The following is a 27,101-nucleotide window of genomic DNA, read 5'->3' on the forward strand; positions in this document are numbered from 1 at the left end:
TGTGCACTAAACTCCTATGGATGTTCTACCAGTCTATTGTTGCTAGTGCCATATTCTATGCTGTTGTGTGCTGGGGCAACAGCAGACATCCCAAGTTGCAAAAACTAATTTTAGGGAGGTTCCCCCGGACCGGACCTCGACCGCCCAAGCCAAAAAAAAAAAAGCTAAAAAACCTCTCGCACACACCAAAGGGTATGGGTGATAACAGAACTTTTAGGAGCTGCTAACTGAGCTACTAAGCTAACTGTTCGCGTCACAAACACATTAATGTGTACTACATAGTGCACTACTAGATAATGTGAAAGATAATAGATTTATGTTCCCTATAGTGCACTAGATTGTGTATTAATCAATCAAATCAAGGTTTATTTGTCACATACATAGTCATAGAAAGAACAATTGGCAGTGAAATGCTTGTGTGACTGCTCAGCCACAGTAATTACAAAAACTACAAAATAGTCAAAATATATATTATACAAAAACTATAGAAATATTTTTTAAATGAAAAGTGTAGAAAAATTAACTATAATTTAAAAAGAGCAATTTAAAGTGAACAAGTGTGTAAAAGTGACAAGTAGTGCAGAAACTGTGCAACATAATGCTATAGAAAATAATTTATTAGAATAGAATTTTTGTTTCTTTAATATAATATAAGATAATAGACTTATGTTTCTTACATAATGCTTTAGGTAGCGCATTAGTTAACAAATTTAGGTTCCCTTCACAGTGCACTAAATTGTATATCAGATAACGGATTTAATACACAATCGGGGGAAAAAGTCTGTGTCACCCGCTCGTTCAAGATTCCGGGAGATTTTATCTGACTTGCGGGGATCAGGGAGCCGCTATGTATATGCGGGAGACTCCCGGAACTTCCGGGAGACTTGGGATATCTGCAACAGCATCAACAAAAGTGCAATAAACAAAATGAAAAACTCAGTAAGCTGCTTAGCATTACGGACAATACATCACACCCCCTGCATACTACAGTGGAGAAACAGAGAAGCACGTTCAGTACTTCCCACTGCAGTAAGACTTTACAATTCCAGGAACAACGGAATATGATTGGTCCACAGGTTTGACGCCCGTCTATTAATTCTCTCCGTTCAGGACCTGCCCGCCTTTCTATTTACGGAGTCAAAGTTGTAAAATCTAGTGCAAGTTCAGCGCAAGCGCTGCGGCGGAGTTACACTACAGTGAGGAATGAAGGAGCTGAAGGATGGATCCTTTGGTTTCTTAGAGAAGCAGAAACAGGTGGAGGACAGACCAGGTTTGGGTACATACGAAGCTGTGATTATCATCCTGAAATCCGCTTTGGGTGCAGGGGTACTCAACTTTCCCTGGGCTTTCGCCCGCGCCGGAGGAATCGAAGGCGCTGTTACTCTGGAGCTGGTCAGTATAGAATTATAAATCACCGATAAAAACTGCACACATGACAAATGTAACCATAAACTTTACGTTTTACACTACAATTTTAGCACCATTGGCATTACACTTCAAAAACTTAGTTTATTCTACTTGTTAATCAACAAAAGCAGAATAAATTTTTAATTAAAGGTGTACGTTTGTTGTGTTTGTTTCCAAAACAAGGAAATCTTACTATAATAGAAATATAAAATTAACTATCTGTAACATTTACATTTGTTTTTATATTTTATTGTATTTTTATTGTCATAGTGACTATATACAAAAGTGAAATGTATAGGTTATATGTAACATTAAAAAAAATAAAATATTGATATTAGGGATATAACGATACACTCTACCCATGATGCGATACGATTCATGATACTGGGTTCACGATATGATTTTTCCTGATTTTTTTAAACAAAATGAAATTTAAGACAAATTATGACAAATTATTTAAAAAAAATAAAAATAAAATACTGCTTATCTTTTATTTATTTAAATAAATATCTAAATTATTATCTAAATCAGTGTTTCCCAACCACTGTGCCACGGCACATAAGTGTGCCGTGAGAAAACATCAGGTGTGCTGTGGAAGATTATCCAATTTCACCTGATTGGTGTTGTCTGCCTGTTTATTAATAAATCTAGTTCCACACCATTATATGAATTCTATAACTTTTTCTTTATTAACTCCCGTTACACATGTGCGCCATTTTAACAGTCTTGTGGTGCATGGTTACATCCCTAATTGATATTGATAGCACGGTGATGTAGCGGGTAGCGCTGTCGCGCCACAGCAAAAAAAATCACTGTGTAAGCGGCCAAGGTTCCTTTTGTGTGAATTTTACATGTTCTCCCCTTGGGTTTCCTCTGGGTGCTCCTGTTTCCAGTTTATTTAAACCAAGCTTCTCTTCATGTTTTTATAGACCTTGCTTAGTGCACATGTTCACAGTAATGGGGAACAGGAGACGGCCTGCAAAGTTGGAAGCATATGCTTTCCTTTATAAAACTGATTTATTTCACCTGTTAGTCACTGTTGTGGCTAAAACACATAAATTCAGAAATTAGAAAGGGTGTCCCAATACTTTTGTCCATATAGTGTTGGTTAGCCTTTAACCAGCAATGACCTGATTTGTCATTCATTGCTAGCATGCTGATATAGTTTTTTTTGTATTACATTAAGCGCACATTATAGACCTTGCTTAGTGCACATGTGCACAGTAATAGTGGAACAGGAAAGGGCCTTCCCTAAAATGTTGCTGCAAAGTTAGAATCATATGCTTTGCTTGATACAATTGATTTATTACACCTGTTAGTACCTGTTGTGGCTGAAACACATACATTCAAAAATTAGAAGGGATGTCCCAATACTTTTATTCATACAGTGTTGGTTAGACTTTAACCAGCAATGACCTGATTTGTCATTCATTGCTAGCATGCAGGTTTATATAGACATTTTTTATATTACATTAAGGGTACATTAAGCCACTATAATGCAGAGAGAGAGCTTATTTGTTGTTTGGCAGGACCCTAATTTTTGCCAAATATGGTATAGTATTTTTCTGGTCATAAGCTTTGCCATTTTTGCGACAGACAAACCACTAATGTATATGGCCAAGGGGTTAAAGTTTTGATTTGTCACTCCATAAAACTGTGTCTCAGAACTGTGCAAACCTGTTTAAATTCATTTGGGCATATTCCAGTTGACCCTTCCAGCACTTCTTGGTCAAGAGAGGCAAGTGTCTTCGAATCAGAATTCTTGTTCTTTAAGCGATCCTATTGTTGCCACTGACACATTTATGCCAACCTTCTTCAGGTCATCCTGTAAGTCTTTTTAAGTAACCCATGGAGGGTTTCCTGTTGTCCTGGTGAGATTGCTAATGTCTCTGGATGAAGTTTTGTGCTTTCTTTCATGTCAAGGCAGGTTTGTTGGGACACCAAAAGTTAGGAACATCTGAATAATACTTCCAATGAATAAATATGTCCATAAATCTCAAAAATGCCAATTGCTCTTTTGGTGCAGAGAAATCCTCTCTGTCCGCTTTTGGAAATGTTTTCAGGTTTTAAGCAGGTTTTAAAATTTGCAATATTGTGTAGGAGTTAAATAATTGTGACATAAATAATATAAAAGAGTGTTGACTGACTTTGTCCATAGTTAATTTTAGCGGTGGATTTTATTATATGTCAGATCTACTACCAGTATCACTATCAGAAAATGCACAGTATTGAAAGAGAGCTTTCAATGCAATTTAGTACTCTAGATTCTGCGAGTGTTTAGTTATGACACTGGGTACCAGAGTATAGCAGTAGGCAGTTTTTAAGGTAGTATTATTGACAATGGCTTGGTTTTCACTAGTAATTACACACACTATTTTTGATGTCTCCTCATACATGTGGTATCTCTCTTTTTTGTTTTAGATTTCTCTAATATTTCTTGTTTGTGGACTGATAATCATGGGCTATGCCTCCTCAATTAGTGGCCAGAACACCTACCAAACTGTGGTGCAAAAGTTATGTGGGGCCACCATAGGCAAACTGTGTGAGATCTGCTTTGTCTTTAATATCTTCATGGTCTGTGTGGCTGTACTGGTTGTAGTGGCTGAGCTGCTGCAAAAATGTAAGTACCATTTATGCTATATTCTTTACTGGTTTTTTATAAGTTATCTAGACTTTCCTCTAGAGTATCATAATCTACAATGTATGATGGTTATGAATATCATCAGCAAGGCATATGCCAATTTTGTTGTTATAAACGATTACAATATGGACGGCACAGTGGTTTGGTTGGTAGCACTGTCGCCTCACAGCAAGAAGGTCCTGGGTTCGGTCCAGGTCCTTTCTGTACGAAGTTTGCATGTTCTCCCTGTGTCTGCGTGGGTTTCCTCCGGGAGCTCCGGTTTCCTCCCACAGTTCAAAAACATGCAGTCAGGCTAATTAGAGACACTGAATTGCCCTATAGGTGAATGAGTGTGTGTATGTGTGTGTATGTGTGTCTTCCCTGCGTTGGACTGGTGGTTTATCCTGGTTATCCTGGGTTTATGATGGGTCCGGCTTCACTCAGAAACACTGAGTGCAAGGCAAAACCACAACCTGGACAGGCCAATCTTTAATAACTTTTAACCCTGCTAGAACTGCCCTGACCAATTGTAATTGCTTTTATTGTATTTTTTAGAACATTTTAAAGCCAATCACACCACCACCTGGTGCTGAAGTGAGTAGTGAATAAAATTTGACTTTCTTTTTTCTATTTTATTTATGCATTTTCTCCCATTTTCTCCCAATTTAGTGTAGTCAATTTGTCCTCCACTGCTGGGGGATCCCTGATTGCAGTCGAGGTGGGTATATTGCTGCTCACGCCACCCAGGCGCAGCCCTTAGCAACCCCCTCCCCACCCTAGCAGAACCTATGCACTCTGCACAGGTGCCTCTCTATCTGCCAATCAGGGGCCTTACACAGCGTTTGAAGACCCCACCCACATAGTCCACTCATCCCGCCTTAGCAGAACCGTGTCTGTCAAGTTTCGAACCGAGGAGTTCAGAATCTCTGTGCTGGTGTGCTAGTGGAATAGAAAAACATTACATCACACAGTCTGACAAACAATTTAGGTTTTAGGAGTACACTATCTGCCTGACTATGGCCAACTAAGTAATTTAAGTTTAAAGCAACTGTTTGTTGAAAGAAGAATAGGAATCTGTGGCATTTTTGCTGCTTTGGGCTGGGTCCCTTGACACTGCAGAGAAATGCATGCAACAGTCTGGGAAAGGTTTCAGCTTGGCAGTGTCCTCCATGCACATGGATTACTTGCACAAAGCTCTGACCTCAACTGCACATTTGACATAAAGATTATTATTATATAATTGTAACTAAATATACATACTGTATTATTATCAGTGTTATAAACACTGATTTCAAGCAGACCACTGATTGTAACCACCACAGGGCACAACCATACCAATGTCCTTGTAGTTAAACTGCAGTGAAAACTCAAAGCTGTAAAAATCTAGTGTAAAGACTTTCCAGAATAATGAAAGTTGTTACAAGAGAAAATGAGAAGCGGCATTTATGTTAATACGTAAAACAATTATGTTTTACAAGCACAATTGTATATGAGGGTTAATGGTCTGCATACATTTATGCAGTGTATGTAGTAAGAATAGACATGAATATCTAAGTGTTATTAATGATAAAGCATAAAAGCATACTTTGTTTCTGGTTTCATTGTTTAGTTGTATTTATTTATTTTGGGGCTAATTTATATAACTGTGATGGACTAGTGACCTGTCCAGTGTATGTTCAATAAAATTAAACACATCGCATAAATGACTTATTCAAATAAATTCCTATAATGAAGTAATTTTTCATCTTTATGACAAGTGAACATAAATGTTACAGTCAAATTAATATACCAAATATATGTAATTAAAATAAAAAAAGCATTTGTATGCTGCTCCTAAAAAGTAAATAAACAAGTATACAAAAAATTGCCTTGTTCACCAATGCAGTTGGACACACCATGCTATGCATGTGCTTTGTTGTGATTGTAAATGTAACTCTTTTATCTTTATGTAAATATGACATGCAGATTATATTATTGATGATTGCTTTTGTTATTGGGAACAGCTGTACCCTTGCTTATTCATGTATTTATCAAATAACGCAGCAGTGCAATGCATAAAAGCAAAGATAATTGAGTACTTGAGTAAAGGTAGTTGAGTACTTGTTTTTTTTACTGATTTTTAAAAATACCCATATCTAGTAGGTACAGCTGCAGTTTTGATCATTTGATGTGTCAAGTCAAATTATTTTTATAAATTGCTTTTTACAGTGAAAATCACAAAGCAACTTTACAGATGTTACAGATATGTGTCTAATATATTACATTTTTACTAGCTTTATACACGATCAACCGTAACATTAAAACCACCTCCTAGTTTCTACACTCACTGTCCATTTTATCAGCTCCACTTATCATATAGACTCACTTTGTAGTTCTACAATTACTGACTGTAGTCCATCTGTTTCTTTGCATGCTTTGTTAGCCCCCTTTCATGCTGTTCTTACATGGTCAGGACTCTTCCAGGACAACTACAGAGTAGGTATTATTTGGGTGGTGGATCATTCTCAGCACTTTAGTGACACTGACATGGTGGTGGTGTGTTAGTGTGTGTTGTGCTGGTATGAGTGGATCAGACACAGCAGTGCTGCTGGAGTTTTTAAACACCTCACTGTCACTTCTGGACTGAGAATATTCCACCAACCAAAAATATCCCGCCGTCCTTTGACCACTGATGAGGGTCTAGATGATAACCAACTCAAACAGCAGCTATAGATGAGCGATTGTCTCTGACTTTACATCTACAAGGTGGACCAACTATGTATGAGTGTTTAATAGAGTGGACAGTGAGTGGACACGGTATTTAAAAACTCTAGCAGTGCTGCTGTGTCTGATCGTACAAGCACAACACACACTTGTGTCACTGCAGTGCTGAGAATGATCCACCACCTAAATAATACCTTCTCTGTGGTGGTCCTGTGGGGGTCCTGACCATTGAAGAACAGCATGAAAGGGGGCTAACAAAGTATGCAGAGAAACAGATGGACTACAGTCAGTAATTGTAGAACTACAAAGTACTTTTATATGGTAAGTGGAGCTGATAAAATGGACAGTGAGTGTAGAAACAAGGAGGTGTTTTTTTTTTTATTTTTAAATTTTTTATTTTTTATAAATTTAGCATGTCCAATTTCGTCCCATCTATCATCCTCTCATTAGTGCGGATTCCTGCTCCTGATTGGGGCTGACGAGGCCGTTTCACGCCTCCTCCGAAACGTGCACAGCCAATCGACCGTCTTATCACCCACACTTGACGAGTGTAGCGTGGCAGAGTACTGTGCACGGAGGATCACACACTCCGCCACACCCCCTCCCGTCTCCATACAGGCGCCAACAACCAGCCAGCAGAGGGCGCAACCACCTCGTTCCTGAGAGAGCATCCCCTACGGTCTCAAGTCCCGCCCCCCACCCGGACAACAGGCCAATCGTTGTCCATAGCCGCCCAGCCTCGACCGTGAAGGCAGAGCTGGATTCGAAACGACGCTCCTTCGAAATCCAGCTCTGGTTGCAGCGCGTGTCTTTTACCGCTGCGCCACCTGAGCGGCTAGGAGGTGGTTTTAATGTTATGACTGATCAGTGTATAATTTATTTTTTAATTATTACATGCCAAATACTTACAATGGGAAGACCCTTCTGGCTTTATGTTTATTATTATCTGTTTAATATCTGTTTCAGTGAGTGTCTCCATATATCAGTTAATCACAGGCCTACATAAATCTGAGATACCCTATTACTGGTACATGGACCAGAGATTTACCCTTTTTCTCCTTTGTCTTTTCGTCATACTTCCACTTTCAATTTCCAAAGACATTGGGACACAGAAATACATGAGGTGAGAATCTTCATTACATTATATTTCATTCGATTATATCTTCATTACATTATATCTTCAATACATCTCTTATACATTACGTTAATGGGCAAATGTACTACATTTTTTGTACTGTGTACTATTATTCTGAGTAAAAATGAAAATAATTTTTAATTTAACTCTCATTGTTGTTTTATGACAATTCGAGAGTGAATACAGTTGTGTACATGATCAGCCATCACATTAAAACCACCTCCGTGTTTTTACACACATTGTCTATTTCATCTGCTCCACTTACCATATAGAAGCACTTTGTAGTTCTACACTGTTCTGACTGTAGTCCATCTGTTTCTTTGCATGCTTTGTTAGCCCCCTTTCATGCTGTTATTCAATGGTCAGGACTCTCACAGAACCACTACAGAGCAGGTATTATTTGGGTGGTGGGTCATTCTTAGCACTGCAGTGACACTGACATGGTGGTGGTGTGTTAGTGTGTGTTTTGCTGGTATGAGTGGATAAGACACGACAATGCTGATGGAGTTGTTAAACACTTCACTGTCACTGCTGGACTGAGAATAGTCCACCGACCAAAAATATATCCAGCCAACAACGCCCAGTGGGCAGCGTCCTGTGACCACTGATGGAGGTCTAGAAGATGACCAACTCACACAGCAGCAATAGATGAGCGATCGTCTCTGACTTTACATCTACAAGGTGGACCAACTAGGTAGGAGCATATAAGAGATTGAACAGTGAGTGGACACGGTATTTAAAAACTCCAGCAGCGCTGCTGTGTCTGATCCACTCATACCAGCACAACACACACTAACACACCAACACCATGTCAGTGTAACTGCAGTGCTGAGAATGATCCACCACCTTAATAATACCTGTTCTGTGGTGGCCCTGTGGGGGTCCTGACCATTGTAGAATAGGGTAAAAACAGGCTAAAAGGTATGTAGAGAAACAGATGGACTACAGTCAGTAATTGTAGAACTTCAAAGTGCTTTTATATGATAAGTGAAGCTGATAAAATGGACAGTAAGTGTAGAAACAAGATGTTAGATTATGTTATATTTATGTTAGATTATGATGACATGATGGATTAACATTGTGTGATACCCTTTAGGCTTGGATTTTAAAAGTCTTCAAAGACAAATTTTCTGCAACCTTAAATTTAAAAAGCTGAGACAGTAAGGATAATGCAAATAAATTCACTTGTATTCACTTCATTTATTTCTGCATTTCAGGTCTGCAACACATTCCAAATAAGTTGGGATTGTGGCAATTTAGGGCTAGTAGGTAAAAAAACTAAATAATAATGGGATTTTAAACTGTTGATTGTAATCATGATTTGCAGTATTAAAGTCTTTAAGGAGCAAAGATAAGCAGTGGTTTTCCAGTTTGTCAACAAATGCATGAGAAACTTTTTTAAATTATTACATGTCTGCAGTCCTGACCTGTCCCCAACAGAGAATGTGTGAAAAAATTGGCATTCTAATAATTCCCTCCACCTTGACCGAAGCCATGTACTTGTACATGTACTATGTACTTGTGGCCAGAAAGTTCAACCAATGTTACCGGGCCTAGATGCTTTTCTTTGTAAGGAAAGGCTTTTGTCCTGCTACCCTACTTCACAGCCTAGACATCAAATATGGGAGATTGTTGTCACATGTAGTACACAACCAGTACCTGCTAGAAATTCCTGCAGCTCCTTCAATGTTGCTGTAGGTCTCTTGTCACCCACCCAGACAAGTTTTCTTTTTGTATTTTCATGAATTTTGGAGGGACTTCCAGTTCTTGGTAATGTAACTGTTGTGGCATATTTTATCCACTTGTTGATGACCAGCTTCACTGTGTTTCATTGAATACGTAATGCTTTGGAATTTTTGGTTTAACTTCTTCACCTAACCAATACCTTTCAACAATGAGATACATTTAATGCTTTGTAAGCTCTTTGCAGACCATGGCTGTATCATGTGTTGTGTGATGCAACTATTTACATGTCAGGAAAATTCTACTAGAAAAGGTGAAGTTTATATGGGTTTAATCAGAGTCACTTTAATTGATGGCAGATGTCACTGACTAATTCTGAGTAAAAGAGGTTGTGTGCAAGTATGCGACCACATTGTTTAGTTTTTTAATATATAAATAAATCTAAAATTATTTTTTGTTTTGATTTTTTGCATCACAAATACCTGGCATTTTAACAAGTGTATGTAGCCATTTTATATCCATTGTATGTCTCTGAATCCACATTTTTGTGCATGTTTTCTTTGTATTTTATCTTTAGTTTGTTAGGCAGCCTAGCCTCTGCTTATCTGGCTGTAGCCATTGTTGTAAGATATTACACAATTCCAAAGGATCACCTGCCACAATTTTGCAGCAGTGGGTGAGTATTTGACATAATTCTTATTAATAACTCTGCAAGTAACTGTGATTATTTACTTAAATATTAGAGAGTGTCAATATAATTTCCTGTGGTAGTAAGATTGTTATAAGTAAATAAATTAAATAATAATCTGATCTTTGCCCAAGTCGTAATAATAAACACGTTGCGTGTAATAATTAATAGAATGTTTCCAGCAATATTGTTACCTGTAGGGGATGATCAGACTTGCATAGCAATGATGAGAATTTTTAGACCTTTTCTACAGAAACAACCTTTATAGGTTTGTGCCACCACCTCAGTTCAGTTGGTTATTTCAAAGAAAAAAAGAAATCTATTTCATTCATTCTGTATTTTGGGGAATTGTCTTGTTGGATCATCCAACTTCTGACAAGCATCAGGTGATATACCACCACACGTATATTCTTCTATAATATTTCATGATACAAAACTTGCTTGCTGAAGTCTTGGTGTGCATTGCCTTTTCTCCTTCAAAATTAGCACTTTGCATTTCTGCAAACGCATTTCCCTTTTTTCCTCCTCAGTATTTTCCCAGAAGCAATATACAACATCTTCATAGACTCGTGCAAACCTAAAACATGCAGCAATGTAGCAGCAACATGTTTGGTAAAGAAAAGCACAATTGTTTGTGTGTTTAAAATGTAGAATGTCTTGATGTGTTTAAAATGTAGAATGCAATTTCTTTTGGAAGGTTTGGGTAATTCTGTAGTGTTTACAATACACAAAAGAGCATGGTAGTGCACCTACAATAAAGTTTATGTCTTTAGCAAACAACATAAAATTTTGTATTTGCTGTAATAAATTACACTTTATGGCATGACAAAAGTGACAAATACAGGGATGTGTTAAAAGTGCTATTTGTGTGATTTATGAAGGCTTTAGGTCAAGGCAAAAGCAGCAATTTCAGGTATCTATTAGTGTGTCTGAAGGGTACTAATTTGGTGCATGTTTTGTACCATGGCTGTAGTCACTTTTTCTGTCTAGCACCACATACATTACTGTATAATTTACAGTAAATAAAAAAAAATTTCAGACCCCTTTTTGAGCTTTATTGTCTTGTATACTTTAATTTGAATTGACATACTTGCCATTTTAACCATCATTCTATTCTTACCTCATAATAATTATTTAAAAAACATCTTTTGGCAGCAGTTAGAGTCATCTTGGATGCGTCTCTACAAGCTTTGATTTAAGCTATTGGATTTTATTCCATTCTTCATGGTAGATTAATCAGGTTGGATGACAAGTGTCTGAGAGCTGCCTTTGTCAGGTCTTTCCACAGATGCTCATTGAGGTTTGAACCTGGGCTTTGACTGGGCACTTAAGGACATTCAGACATTTGTCCAGAATCCAATTCATGGGCATTTAGGTTTCATGCTTTGGGTCATTGTCATGTTGAAAGGTGAATTGTTATTAAGATGTTTTCTTCAAGGATGTTAAGGTATGTGGCTGCTTTTATCTATCTCTGTCCTTAAGTGCCCAGTTCACTTGTAATCTCACGGTTGGACTACTGCAACTCCCTCCTGGCCCATGTCCACTATTAAACCCTTGCAGCTCATTCAAAATGCAGCTGCCCGTCTGGTTTTTAACCAGCCCAAACACTGCCACATCACCCCACTGCTGCGTTCTCTTCACTGGCTTCTTGTATCTGCACGCATTTAGTTTAAAACACTGATGCTCGCCTACAAAGCCAAAAATGGACCAGCCCCAAGCTACCTTCGCTCGACTTGAGCCTCCACCCAGGACTAAAGGAAGACAAGCATCAAGGCTCTTCTCTGTTCTAGCAGCCAAGTGGTGGAATGAACTTCCTCTGTCTGTCCGAACATCTGAGTCTCTTGCTGTCTTTAAAAAACGATTAAAAACCCACCTTTTTACTAAACACTTAAGCTGACTTGTACTTATTTACTAAAAAAACAAACAAAAAAAACACCTTGGTTCTAACAGGTTTCAGCAGATTTGTGTTCTTCGACTGTTGTTTACTAAAACTTGAGAAATGAAATGTTTACTATGGAAGCACTTCTGTAAGTCACTCTGGATAAGAGCGTCTGCTAAATGCAGAAAATGTAAATGTAAATCTCTCAATTATTACCCTGCTGCTGAAAAACACTCCAATTGCATGATGCTGCCACCATCATGTTTTACTGTAGATATGGTACCAGATAGAGATGATGGACACTGCCTTACATGGTTAAGTTAAGTCAAACGCTGTTTACAGTGGACATTGTCTCAAAGCAATTTTAACAGGATCCAGCCAGGTTCCCATCATATCTAGCAGGAGCAGCATTGTTGACATAGCAGTCAACCTTGGGTGGGTAAACAGGTTACCGTCAAAACCACCTAAGGGTAAAACAGCAGGAAATGTAGATAAAATGTGAAATCATTAAGACTAAAAAGGCAGTTTTGCAGTGTAGCATGAGACTCTGGCACCCCTAATTATTACAGCATAACTAAAAGGGAGAACCAGCAGATAACACAGTCATGAGTCATTTACAGGACATCGCCTACCTCCCCCACCGTGAAATAACCTAAGTGATCGGACAAGAGAGACAGAAAGACAGCAATCCAACATCCTTAGACTTAGAACCCCCAAGCTCTGCGCCTTTGTCAATAATCAGGGTGGGCAGTTCTAGGGGTAGAAATCAGGCGCAGCCAGAAGCCAACATGCAGCATCAGCAGATCCGACAAACATGAGAGCACCAGACTGCCCAGACCCCCAGGACCGGAGCCACACACCCCTAGTTTGGAAAGTCTAATCAAAAGCCTGAGTAAATAAATATGTTTTCAAGACTTAAACATTGAGACTGTGTCTAAATCCCGAACAGAGGCAAGGAAATTATTGTTAAAGTTGTGGAGCTTTGTAAGAAAATGCTCTTCCACCAGCTGTGATCTTTTTAATTCTAGGAACTATCAGTAACCCTGCATCTTGTGACCGAATTGAACGTGCTGGGTTGTAGTGCTCAGTAAGTTCACTCAGATACTGTGGAGCCAGACCATGTAGCACTTTTTAGGTTAGTAAAAGTATTTTGCAATTAATGTGGAATTTAATTGCCAGCCAGTGTAGAGATGATAGAACAGAACTAATATGATCATCTTTCTAGTTCTGGTTAGCACTCAAGCTGCTGCATTTTGAACCAACTGAAGTTTGTTTATGGATCTACCAGAGCATCCAGTGAGAAGAGCATTACAATAATCTAACTTAGAAGTTATAAATGCATGGATCATGCAATTAACATGGTGTATGCTGTTCTGTAAAATTCTCATCTCCAGAAAACCTTTTTTCTTATGTTGTGAGTTCTTTATATGCTTTTTAGCAAGCTCCAATTGGGCCGTCGTAAGCCTTTTATCCCATAGTGACTTTTGTTTGTTTGCAAAGGACTTTTGGAGCTCTTTTAGGGAGACTGTTTGGTTCTTTCTTACCTCTTTGACCAAGGCCCTTCTTGCATGAAGGCCCACGTTGAATGGGTGACCACTTCTAGGAAGGTTTAAGGTAGTGGCAAGCTTTTTCTATTTCAAAATTATTGAGGCCACTGTGGTCCTGTAATTACTCAATGCTGTGGAAACTGTTTTCAACCCTTGCCTTGATCCTGTCATGTCACAATGAGAATACTTTGTAAATAAGAGATAATAAACTCTTTTCTTTTCACTCATTAGTTTTTACTTTGTAAATATGGTTGTTTAAGTGTAGGCTAATTGATGAATAGTATTTTTATCATGATCAAATCCTCAACATAATATACAGTGTATCACAAAAGTGAGTACACCCCTCACATTTCTGCAAATATTTTATTATATCTTTTCATGGGACAACACTATAGACATGAAACTTGGATATAACTTAGAGTAGTCAGTGTACAACTTGTATAGCAGTGTAGATTTACTGTCTTCTGAAAATAACTCAACACACAGCCATTAATGTCTAAATAGCTGCAACATAAGTGAGTACACCCCACAGTGAACATGTCCAAATTGTGCCCAAAGTGTCAATATTTTGTGTGACCACCATTATTATCCAGCACTGCCTTAACCCTCCTGGGCATGGAATTCACCAGAGCTGCACAGGTTGCTACTGGAATCCTCTTCCACTCCTCCATGATGACATCACGGAGCTGGTGGATGTTAGACACCTTGAACTCCTCCACCTTCCACTTGAGGATGCGCCACAGGTGCTCAATTGGGTTTAGTCCATCACCTTTACCTTCAGCTTCCTCAGCAAGGCAGTTGTCATCTTGGAGGTTGTGTTTGGGGTCGTTATCCTGTTGGAAAACTGCCATGAGGCCCAGTTTTCGAAGGGAGGGGATCATGCTCTGTTTCAGAATGTCACAGTACATGTTGGAATTCATGTTTCCCTCAATGAACCGCAGCTCCCCAGTGCCAGCAACACTCATGCAGCCCAAGACCATGATGCTACCACCACCATGCTTGACTGTAGGCAAGATACAGTCGTCTTGGTACTTCTCACCAGGGCGCCGCCACACATGCTGGACACCATCTGAGCCAAACAAGTTTATCTTGGTCTCGTCAGACCACAGGGCATTCCAGTAATCCATGTTCCTGGACTGCTTGTCTTCAGCAAACTGTTTGCTGGCTTTCTTGTGCGTCAGCTTCCTTCTGGGATGACGACCATGCAGACCGAGTTGATGCAGTGTGCGGCGTATGGTCTGAGCACTGACAGGCTGACCTCCCACGTCTTCAACCTCTGCAGCAATGCTGGCAGCACTCATGTGTCTATTTTTTAAAGCCAACCTCTGGATATGACGCCGAACACGTGGACTCAACTTCTTTGGTCGACCCTGGCGAAGCCTGTTCCGAGTGGAACCTGTCCTGGAAAACCGCTGTATGACCTTGGCCACCATGCTGTAGCTCAGTTTCAGGGTGTTAGCAATCTTCTTATAGCCCAGGCCATCTTTGTGGAGAGCAACAATTCTATTTCTCACATCCTCAGAGAGTTCTTTGCCATGAGGTGCCATGTTGAATATCCAGTGGCCAGTATGAGAGAATTGTACCCAAAACACCAAATTTAACAGCCCTGCTCCCCATTTACACCTGGGACCTTGACACATGACACCAGGGAGGGACAACGACACATTTGGGCACAATTTGGACATGTTCACTGTGGGGTGTACTCACTTATGTTGCCAGCTATTTAGACATTAATGGCTGTGTGTTGAGTTATTTTCAGAAGACAGTAAATCTACACTGCTATACAAGCTGTACACTGACTACTCTAAGTTATATCCAAGTTTCATGTCTATAGTGTTGTCCCATGAAAAGATATAATGAAATATTTGCAGAAATGTGAGGGGTGTACTCACTTTTGTGATACACTGTATATCCAAAAACTCAAGGGGTCTGAATTCTTTCTGTATTCACTGTCTTCTAACTTTGTTAGCATTTTACCCACATCGTTAAAAACCTTTAAATACTGTTTTTTCCAATGTCTTTGCATGTTATCTTTTGCATATAATACTTGCAATTATCTGCAGTCAGATAGCACAATATATTAAATTACAAATTACTGTTTATTTAAGATGTTTGTTTATTTAAGGTTGTAAAAAGTCTAAAAATCATTTTAAAATGTCAAAGGATGCAATTGTCATCTGGCAATAAGGGGAATATAGATACATGGACTAATTTAACGAATTTAACTAATTTAATTGATAACTAATTAAATACTTATTTCAATGTGTGCTTACATTGGTATTTGACTTTATTTGTAGAATGGAGTCTTGGCACTCCATCTTTAACATCTTGCCCACAATTTGCTTTGGCTTTCAGGTGAGTGTCCCAACACAAGCTGTATTGACTGTAGTATGATGAGGTTGACATTGTCAGTTTCCATGATAACATGTCAAACATTTGTTTATTTAGTTAACCAGAACAACACTGTAACTTGTAAGCTTCTAGCCTTTACTAAAAAGTTTATGCTGTATATTTTTTTTTACTAAATGGCAATTTTTCTGATTGGGTCTCGTAAAACAGGCTTCCCTTCTACTAAGCTGTAATAAGAAGAAAAGGATAAAAATGCTATTTAAGATGTTTTGTATGCATTGTTTTTTGAGGCCAAGGCTGCTGTTCTTAAATAACATGTGTGAACATAAGAACACAATCCCTTATTCCCTTTGCAATATTCTGGTTTTTATTCTCCTGTTACATACTGTATGTGCTGTTTGACAAATGCAGACACACTGCCATGTTTAATCTGAATTCTAAAACAGGATGTGCAATAACTATTATTAATCTGAGAGCTTGTTTACATTTAATAAAGTATGGTAGGAGTACTATTTATATGACAATCATGATAAAGACCCCTAAAAATCTGCATCAGAGAATTGCATTTACAAATGAGTTTTTCCACCAATTTCTACAGGTAATGGTGGCTAAGCACCTAAGGTATTGAACTATTGATCGTAAACTATAGGGTTTAAGGCCAGGGGTGGAAAGCAAATCCAAACTGTTACTTAATGCTTAGAAGAATGTAAATTGGAATCCAGGTTCCATCCTGGTCTGCCATGGTTAAAAAATTGCTGGAATGTAGGTGGCAGTGTTTATAGTCAAGTGGGTTTTATGTCACTATATTCACCGATCAGCCATAACATTAAAACCACCTCCTTGTTTCTACACTCACTGTCCATTTTATCAGCTCCACTTACCATATAGAAGCACTTTGTAGTTCTACAATTAATAATACCTGTTCTGGGTTGGTCCTGACCATTGAAGAACAGGGTGAAAGTTGGCTAAAACAGTATGTAGAGAAATAGATGGACTACAGTCAGTGCTTCTATATGGTAAGTGGAGCTGATAAAATGGACAGTGAGTGTAGAAACAAGGAGGTGGTTTTAATGTTATGGCTGATCGGTGTATACATATATATATATATATATATATATATATATATATATATATATATATATATATACAGCGGGGAAAATAAGTATTGAACACATCCACATTTTTCTCAGTAAATGTATTTCTAATGGGACTATTGACATGAAATTTTCACCAGATGTTGGTAACAACCCAAGTAATCCACGCATATAAAGCAGTCAAAACAAATAAGTCCAAAAATTAAGTTATGTGTAATGAAGTGAAATGACACAGGGAAAAAGTATTGAACACATGAAGAAAAGGAGGTGGAAAGCCAAAACACCAGCTGAAGTCTGTCAGTATTTAGAAAGCAATCCTGCCCCTATCAGTGCAAATTAATATCAGCTGGTTTAGTCCTAATTGATAGCCTACAAAAAGGTTTCTTATTACCAAGGTGTCACACAAGAAGCATCTCGTGATGGGTAAAAGCAAAGAGCTCTCTCAAGACCTTCGCAACCTTATTGTTGCAAAACATACTGATGGTATTGGTTACAGACGTATTTCTAAACTTCTGAATGTTCCAGTGAGCACCGTTGGGGCCATTATCCGGAAGTGGAAAGAACATCATTTCACCATAAACCGGCCACGGCCAGGTGCTCCTTTCTGACAGAGGAGTCAAAAGAATAATCAGAAGAGTTGTCCAAGAGCCAAGGACCACTCGCGGAGAGCTTCAGAAAGACCTGGAATTAGCAGGTACAGTTGTTTTGAAGAAAACAAGTACAATGCACTCAACCGCCATGGTCTCTTTTCACATTTACCGCGCAAGACTCCATTTCTGAAGAAAAAGCATGTTGAAGCTCGTTTAAAGTTTGCTGCACAACATTTGGACAAGCCTATAAAATACTGGGAGAATATAGTCTGGTCAGATGAGACCAAAATTGAACTCTTTTGATGTCATAGCACACCATGTTTGGAGGAGAAAAGGCACTGCACATCACCCCAAAAACACCATACAAACAGTGAAGTTTGGAGGTGGGAACATCATGGTGTGGGGCTGTTTCTCAGCATATGGTACTGGCAGACTTCATGTAATTGAAGAAAGGATGAATGGAGAAATGTACCGAGACATTCTTGATAAGAATCTGCTGCCATCTACCAGGATGCTGAAGATGAAACGAGGGTGGACATTTCAGCAAGACAATGATCCCAAACACACCATTAAAACTCTCAAGTGTTTTCAAAGAAAGAAAATAAAGCTGCTAGAATGGCCCAGTCAATCATCCGACTTGAATCCAATTGAAAATCTATGGAAAGAACTGAAAATCAGAGTTCATAGAAGAGGCCCCGGAACCTTCATAATCTGAAGACAGTTTGTGTGGAAGAATGGGCCACAATCACACATGAACAATGCATGCGACTAGTTTCTCCATACAGAAGGAGTCTTGAAGCTGTCATTACCAACAAAGGCTTTTCTACTAAATATTAAATAAATTTCAGTAAGCGTGTTTAATACTTTTTCCCTGTGTCATTTCACTTTATTACACATAACTTAATTTTTTGACTTATTTGTTTTGAGTGCTTTATATGTGTGGATTACTTGGGTTGTTACCAACATCTGGTGAAAATTTCATGTCAGTAGTCCCATCAGAAATATATTTACTGAGAAAAATGTTGATGTGTTCAATACTTATTTTCCCCGCTGTATATACAGTGTATCACAAAAGTGAGTACACCCCTCACATTTCTGCAAATATTTCATTATATCTTTTCATGGGACAACACTATAGACATGAAACTTGGATATAACTTAGAGTAGTCAGTGTACAGCTTGTATAGCAGTGTAGATTTACTGTCTTCTGAAAATAACTCAACACACAGCCATTAATGTCTAAATAGCTGGCAACATAAGTGAGTACACCCCACAGTGAACATGTCCAAATTGTGCCCAAATGTGTCGTTGTCCCTCCCTGGTGTCATGTGTCAAGGTCCCAGGTGTAAATGGGGAGCAGGGCTGTTAAATTTGGTGTTTTGGGTACAATTCTCTCATACTGGCCACTGGATATTCAACATGGCACCTCATGGCAAAGAACTCTCTGAGGATGTGAGAAATAGAATTGTTGCTCTCCACAAAGATGGCCTGGGCTATAAGAAGATTGCTAACACCCTGAAACTGAGCTACAGCATGGTGGCCAAGGTCATACAGCGGTTTTCCAGGACAGGTTCCACTCGGAACAGGCTTCGCCAGGGTCGACCAAAGAAGTTGAGTCCACGTGTTCGGCGTCATATCCAGAGGTTGGCTTTAAAAAATAGACACATGAGTGCTGCCAGCATTGCTGCAGAGGTTGAAGACGTGGGAGGTCAGCCTGACAGTGCTCAGACCATACGCCGCACACTGCATCAACTCGGTCTGCATGGTCGTCATCCCAGAAGGAAGCTGACGCACAAGAAAGCCAGCAAACAGTTTGCTGAAGACAAGCAGTCCAGGAACATGGATTACTGGAATGCCCTGTGGTCTGACGAGACCAAGATAAACTTGTTTGGCTCAGATGGTGTCCAGCATGTGTGGCGGCGCCCTGGTGAGAAGTACCAAGACGACTGTATCTTGCCTACAGTCAAGCATGGTGGTGGTAGCATCATGGTCTTGGGCTGCATGAGTGTTGCTGGCACTGGGGAGCTGCAGTTTATTGAGGGAAACATGAATTCCAACATGTACTGTGACATTCTGAAACAGAGCATGATCCCCTCCCTTCGAAAACTGGGCCTCATGGCAGTTTTCCAACAGGATAACGACCCCAAACACAACCTCCAAGATGACAACTGCCTTGCTGAGGAAGCTAAAGGTAAAGGTGATGGACTAAACCCAATTGAGCAGCTGTGGCGCATCCTCAAGTGGAAGGTGGAGGAGTACAAGGTGTCTAACATCCACCAGCTCTGTGATGTCATCATGGAGGAGTGGAAGAGGATTCCAGTAGCAACCTGTGCAGCTCTGGTGAATTCCATGCCCAGGAGGGTTAAGGCAGTGCTGGATAATAATGGTGGTCACACAACAATATTTGGGCACAATTTGGACATGTTCACTGTGGGGTGTACTCACTTATGTTGCCAGCCATTTAGACATTAATGGCTGTGTGTTGAGTTATTTTCAGAAGACAGTAAATCTACACTGCTATACAAGTTGTACACTGACTACTGACTAAGTTATATCCAAGTTTCATGTCTATAGTGTTGTCCCATGAAAAGATATAATGAAATATTTGCAGAAATGTGAGGGGTGTACTCACTTTTGTGATACACTGTATATATAAATTGTTTTCATAAAAACACTGAGACCCCTACAGCCCACATTTCTTATCTCATACAAATTAGTTTAGAAGTTCACATACTTTTTCCAGCCTGGATATTTACCTAATTAATAAAAACTATTTGTGTGTTATTTGTTACGAAAGAATGTATTCGTTGTGATGTAGATGAAACTGATTAATAAACATTGTAAACATTTCAATGATGTGGTAAATAATGTAGACATAAACGGAATTTAAAGGTTTAAAAGTTTAAAAGTTGCAGTGAATTAATAACATTACTTTTTAATTAGTTATATTTTCATTTCTGCATTTTCATCATTGCTCATTAATTCAGACTTGTCTCCTTTGCAGTGTCATGAGGGCAGTGTTGCCATCTACAGCAGTTTGGAGAATAAGAAGCTCCTCAACTGGTCCATAATCTCATTGGTGTCAATGGTCATTTGCTTTGTTCTTTACACTATTATTGGTGAGAGTACAGAATATCTGCACAATAAAAATATACATTACATAGGCAAAAGTTTTTTACCCTAACGATTGTTAACAAGCACATCATCATGCAATCATGCACATAGTAAAGCAATCTTCATAAACAACCACCTCAGTCACCTCACTCACCTCATTAGTTTTATTGTAAAATGGAATGCGTTGGAAAACTAGAGATAACAGCAGTCTAACAGACAAATTTGGTAGATGCCATGAGGATGCTACCTGCCCATATGCATGGTGAATTGGGGATAATTTTATGCTTTGTTTTTTTAATGTAATTTTAGGTAATGTGGTTTATTTTTGAGAGCAGTGTCTTGAATTAACCAAACCTATTTGTTGCATATTTAGGTATCTATGGGTATCTCACTTTTGGAAACCATGTTGCTGCTGATATTCTAATGTCGTACAGTGAAAGGGACATCCTCCTGATTATCGCCAGGGTGCTTGTTGGGGTCTCTGTTATTACTGTTTACCCCATCATGCTCCTGCTTGGAAGGTAACATGCCAGCATTTGTCCAGAGATAGCACTGTACATTTATAAATGTATCTGTGTGGGGCTCTTGGGTGGCTCAGTGGTCCAATCCGCTAGCCCACCATCCAAAGGTTTCAAGCTCGAATGTCAGATGTGCTAATAAACTCGCCAGGTTTTCAACAGACACAGTTAGTTAGTGTCCAAATTTTGTATAAAATTGTATATATTTGTATTTATTTGGAAACATAAGAGCAGTGAATCAACTTCAATTGACAAGCTTCATCTGCTCAGCTTGAGTGACTGGTGATGTTATAGTTGTGACTAGTATAAATCTTCACTGCCTGGCCAAAAAAAAGGTCACCACCTGGATTTAACTAAGCAAATAGGTAAGAGCCTCGCATTGGATAATTATTACATGGGTGATTATGTTTCAGCTGGCAACAAGTTATTTAACCCTAACTGATGCAGTGAGTAGCTTCTCATTTGTTAAACAACCATGTCGAAAGACACATCATGTGGTCGTGGAAAAGATGTTAATCTGTTTAAGAAGGGTCAAATTATTGGTATGCATCAAGCAGAGAAAGCATCTAAGGAGATTGCTGAAACTAGTAAAATCGGGTTAAGAACTGTCCAGCACATTATTAAAAAGTGGAAGGACAGTGGGGAAACATCATCTTCGAGGAAGGAATGTGGTCAGAAAAAAATCTTGAACGATTGAATAAATGGATTTTTTCTTCCCTGATGGCACGGGCATATTCCAAGATGACAATGCCAGGATTCACTGGGCTCAAATTGCGAATCTTGCGAATCCCATTGAGAATCTTCGGGATGTGCTGGAGAAGACTTTGTGCAGTGGTCCAAATCTCCCATCATCAATACAAGATCTTGGGGAAAAATGAATGCAACTCTGGACAGAAATAAATGTTGTGACATTGCAGAAGCTTGTGGAAACAATGCCACAGCGAATGAGTGCCGTAATCAAAGCTAAAGGTGGTACAACAAAATATGTGTGTGACCTTTTTTTTGACCAGACAGTGTAGCTTTTGAACATTTCAAGACTAATCGCTTAACATTATTTTACACTGTTGCAACAGAGCTCTATATTGACTGGAGTTTCTATTGTGGACATCCTGTTTTCTTTACCTGTCCCAAAAAATTTATCTGTAACTGGGCTGGTTGTGAAAGAAAAATAAAGGAATGCTTTAACAAGGTAAAACAAATCTGTGGCTAAAAGCCACTAACATAAGGGGATGCTCCTAAAAAAATATTGTGACCAAAATAACAGAAAAAACTTATCTAATGAAAGACACAAAAACATCTGCAGCCTGCAATGGAGAAAGTTGATAGAGCAAGGATAGTGCAGAATGACCAACTGGTGCACCCTGTGCATGGATTTACAGACAGTGGCTGTGTCCAAAATCGCATATTTAAACAGTACTTACTAAATTTGAGGCAGTGCGCACTGCTCTGCCAGTAAAGCAGTAAGCTATTTCAGTATGCAAGTATGCAGTATGCATGCCACCTCGTACGTACTACGTCCGCCATCTTACCAATGTCACGTGACGCATGACGTCACATCACCACAGTTATAACAATTTTAAAATCAGATAAAATTAATTCTGTCTTTCTCCACAAAGCTACACATAACATTATTTAGAATTGTACTTAATCATAACACACAATTTTTGTTTTACTTTGACTCCATCTTTCTTTTTCCGCCTCGAACGCCTTTGCAGCTCCAGTTGACTCCAGTAAGACTTTGTATAGCTTAATTTGACTTAAATTACAATCTCTACCAGCTTTACACATTTAGTGTGGAAACTATTATTTTTACCAGCAACATTAGTCAGATTTTTTATTATTTTTTATTTATGCATTTTCTCCCATTTTCTCCCCAATTTAGTGTAGTCAATTTGTCTTCTGCTGCTGAGGGATCCATGATTGCAGTTGAGGTGGGTATATTGCTGCTCACGCCTCCTTCGACCCGCATGCAGCCCTTAACGGAACCCTTTTTAACCTATGCACTCTGCACAGGCGCCTCTCTGTCTGCCAATCAGGGTCCTTACAGAGCGTTTGAAGACCCCACCCACATAGTCTGGTCATCCCGCCTTAGCAGAGACGTGTCTGCTGCAGGCACTGTTAATTATGCCCGCTAGATGGTGCCCAGCCGACCGATGGCAATGCCGAGTTTTGAACTGAACAGTTCAGAATCTCTGCACTGGTGTGCTAGCGGTATATCCCACTGTGCCACCCGGGCGCCATTAGTCAGATTTTTTGATGAGCGGCAATGGTCCTTCATGTTCAATCACTAAGTTTCTTTTTTTGCACGTGTTGAGGGTGATTGTAGAGCTGGAAGGTAAACGTCCTGCCCATTTTAAGGTGTCTAACAGAGGGCTACATGATTCTCTCAGTTGCCCATTTCCACTGAAGAGGAACACCTCTGTAAAAATATGTTGCCACCCTCATGCTTCACAGTAGGTATGATGTCTTGTGGGTGCTGTGATGTCTTTGCCAAACAGTGCTTGAAGTTTACTAAAGAGTTCAACATTTGTCTGACGATATAATGTTTGGCCACATGGCATTAGAATTATTTCAGTGTTCCATTTGCAATGCATTTTTAAATTGTTGTCACATGCATAGGCTGACCAGTCTTAGCCACAAAGACAAGTACCATCGCTAAAGCTGTCATAGCCCTGATCACTATTCTTTTGGCATTATCATCCAGCTGGCCTACTTTAAGCAAGGTGTTGGTGGTGACATACACTTTTCAGTTCTAATATATTATTTTTCTATCTGTCTCCTTACTTGTGTCTTTTCAATTGTTTACTATCTGATATACAGGTCAGCGATTCTGGATCCACTGCTGCAATACAGAGAGAGACTACATTTTTCAGAGACTAAGTACTTTGAGATCTGCAGCAGAGTTGTCCTGACTGTAACATGGATCCTTTTAACTCTCCTTATTGCAGTGTTTGCTCCAGACATCAGCAAAGTTATCAACCTCATTGCTGGCACTTGTTCCTTTTTCATCTTTGTTTTCCCAGGTCAGATTGCCAGATACATCACCTCTTTTTATATGCTGAAGCTAAGTGGTGTGGTGTAACTGCATACACTTACTGAGAAGTTTATTAAGAACAGCTGTCTTGAACATACATTTGTTGGCCATATAGAAAACCTTCCGGGTATATGTGTACTGTTGCTCTTTTTTAATCCATCCATCAATAGAAATGGGCCCCATAGGACCGCTGACCAGATGCTAGGGTGGACCACTATCAGCAGGGCACTGACACTAATGTGGTAATGATATGGTAGTGTGTGTTATACTGATATACTGTACATGTATTTGATGTATGACATGGTTGCTGGGATTTTTAGGCCCTTTACTGTCAAAGCTGAGAGGAGGCTAATGCTCCAACCAAAAATATAAAGCCTACAGCGTCCTGTGATTTGAAAGTGTCTAAGACTAGAAAAGGATTAACCCATATTGTGCAAAAGAAAACAAAATTTCAGTCTGTAACTGTACTCCTACAATGAGTGCTAACCAGGTATGTGTGTATGATTAAGAGGACAGTAAGTGTAAACATTATATACAATCCCAACAACACTTATGATTAAGAGGACAGTAAGTGTAAACATTATATACAATCCCAACAACACTGCTGAATATAGTACTTCCAAATCATTACCATATTAGTGTGCAGTGCTGAGAATGGTCCATCAACCAAAAAGCATCTGGTCATTGGGGTCCCTTTTCACTAATTGATGTAGTAAAGGGGGTTATAAAGCAACAGATATGTATACTCACAAAGTCCATCTATATGTTAGGTGTAGCTCATAAAATAGTCAGTGAATGTACGTATAAAACAGGTGTTAATAAAATTCTCAGTGAGAATGTAACCTTGTTAATAAATGTCATCGGGTGCAAAGTGTTCTAAAAGAAAAAAATAAACCCTACCTACGGCTCATGATTACCTTAATGCTCTTAATACAGAATTATATACAATAAATATATATTTATACAAATAAATATATACTATACATACTTTTTAAAAACAGTTTGTTCTTTAAAAGCTCATTATGGAGAACTTACAATGTAAGATGGCATGGCTTATCTTTTAGGCACTGTTTAAATAAACAACACAAATACTTTAGTTAAGAAATTATAGTAAACAATGCAATCTTTCAAATAATTTCAGAAAATATGCCTAGAAAATACATTTTTGAATGATAGAAAAGTGGTACAGGGTTAATTACTGAGAACAGCAACTACTAAAACACTGGATGGCAGTGTAATTTTTTGGCTATGCTGTAATCTCATAATAAACCCCTTTTAAATTTTTTTTATTTATGCATTTTCTCCCCCTTTTCTCCCTTTTAGCATGTCCAATTGCCTGGTTGCATCATGCTTCCTCTCCACCAATGCCGATCCCTGCTCTGTTTGAGGAGAACGAAGCTAACCCACGCCCCCTCCGACACGTGGGCAGCATGCCGTATGCATCTTATCACCTACACTTTGACGAGTGCAGTGCAGCTCAGCACTGTGTACGGAGAGACACACCCTGAGAGCACTCTTTTCTCATCTCTGTGCAGGCGCCATCAGTCAGCCAGCAGAGGTCGTAATTGCATTAGTTATGAGAGAGAGACCCCATCCGGCTTAATCCCGCCCATATCTGAACAACAAGGCAATCGTTGTTCATGTGGCCGCTCAGCCCAGCCAGCAGGCAGAGCTGAGGTTTGATACGATGTATTCGAGATCCCAGCTCTGGTTCCAGCGTGTGTTTTTATCACTGCGCCACCTGAGCGGCAAAAAGTTTCTGTATTTAAAAAGTTACAGCAACAACTGATCACACGGAGAACTGGTTGAAACATTCATCAAGGCTGTATGTTCTAGTAAATGTTTATTACATGAAAGTTGTAAATTGTACAACTACCTTACCTCAGTTTTTTAATTAATTCATCTGATACTGTTTGACACTAGGCAGGGTTTTAAAAAGCATTTTACCTACTAAACAGTGTATCTGAACAGTACCAGTGGTATTTGTAATGCAGTAAGTTCACACTAAAACAGAAAATCACTTCTTTTAAATTAAAGAGTAAATGTAATTTACTTTTGAAAATCTTGTCAATTTCAATATTTTAAGTAATAAAAAAGTTGTACACACTTGTATTTAGTGAGCAATTAACCCAAGTTAATTTAATTTATAACCTATTTATTTCGAAGTGGTGTAACATGAGCTCTGTGGATTCACAAAACTACATACAACGGGTTTTTAACTGTGATATTTGAACTTTACACAGTTATTTTTGTCTCTTCTTTGCAGGGCTTTGTTTAATCTATGCTATGCAATCTTACCCTGTGTCAACAACGCTAAGGTATTAAAATAAAAATTTCCTTTCTTAAAATTTTTATGCATTGAGCAATTTTGCAAGTAAAAAACTTGTTTTGTCTTCACAGGTGGTTATTGACTGCATGGGGACTGATCACTATTTTATGTGGAGCATTTATATTTGGGCAGAGCACTTCCATTGCTGTCACTGAAGTCTTTTACAACCAGTAATCAAACTGTTCCTACTGGACTTATTTTATTATTATAATGATACATGTATGAAGCTGCCAGACACTTGTTTGGACAGGGTAGTGGCGGATTTCTTCTGAGATCTTTAACATTTTGGAAGAGTCACGCTTGTCGGCACTTTAAGCAGACAACTTTCTGTCTCTGTTATGCAAAATGTTTTGATTAACTTAACAAACACTGGTGGAAAAATCAATGAATGTATTATTTATTTGGATATTT

The 27,101-nt window shown here is 38.9% G+C and overlaps 1 protein-coding gene across 1 annotated transcript; it reads left to right on the forward strand.

Moving 5' to 3' along the window:
- Positions 1 to 1,203: 1,203 nt before the first annotated feature.
- Positions 1,204 to 27,100, forward strand: slc38a8a (solute carrier family 38 member 8a). The gene is made up of 10 exons (XM_063004328.1): positions 1,204 to 1,392; positions 3,829 to 4,027; positions 7,697 to 7,853; positions 10,126 to 10,224; positions 15,960 to 16,017; positions 20,700 to 20,814; positions 21,183 to 21,330; positions 24,148 to 24,350; positions 26,628 to 26,679; positions 26,762 to 27,100. The coding sequence occupies exons 1-10, from the start codon at positions 1,204 to 1,206 to the stop codon at positions 26,862 to 26,864; spliced, it is 1,323 nt and encodes a 440-aa protein (XP_062860398.1). The 3' UTR covers positions 26,865 to 27,100.
- Position 27,101: the final 1 nt, after the last annotated feature.

The sequence above is a fragment of the Trichomycterus rosablanca genome, chromosome 11 (genome assembly GCF_030014385.1).
Source record: "Trichomycterus rosablanca isolate fTriRos1 chromosome 11, fTriRos1.hap1, whole genome shotgun sequence".
NCBI classification, from domain to species: Eukaryota; Metazoa; Chordata; class Actinopteri; order Siluriformes; family Trichomycteridae; genus Trichomycterus; species Trichomycterus rosablanca.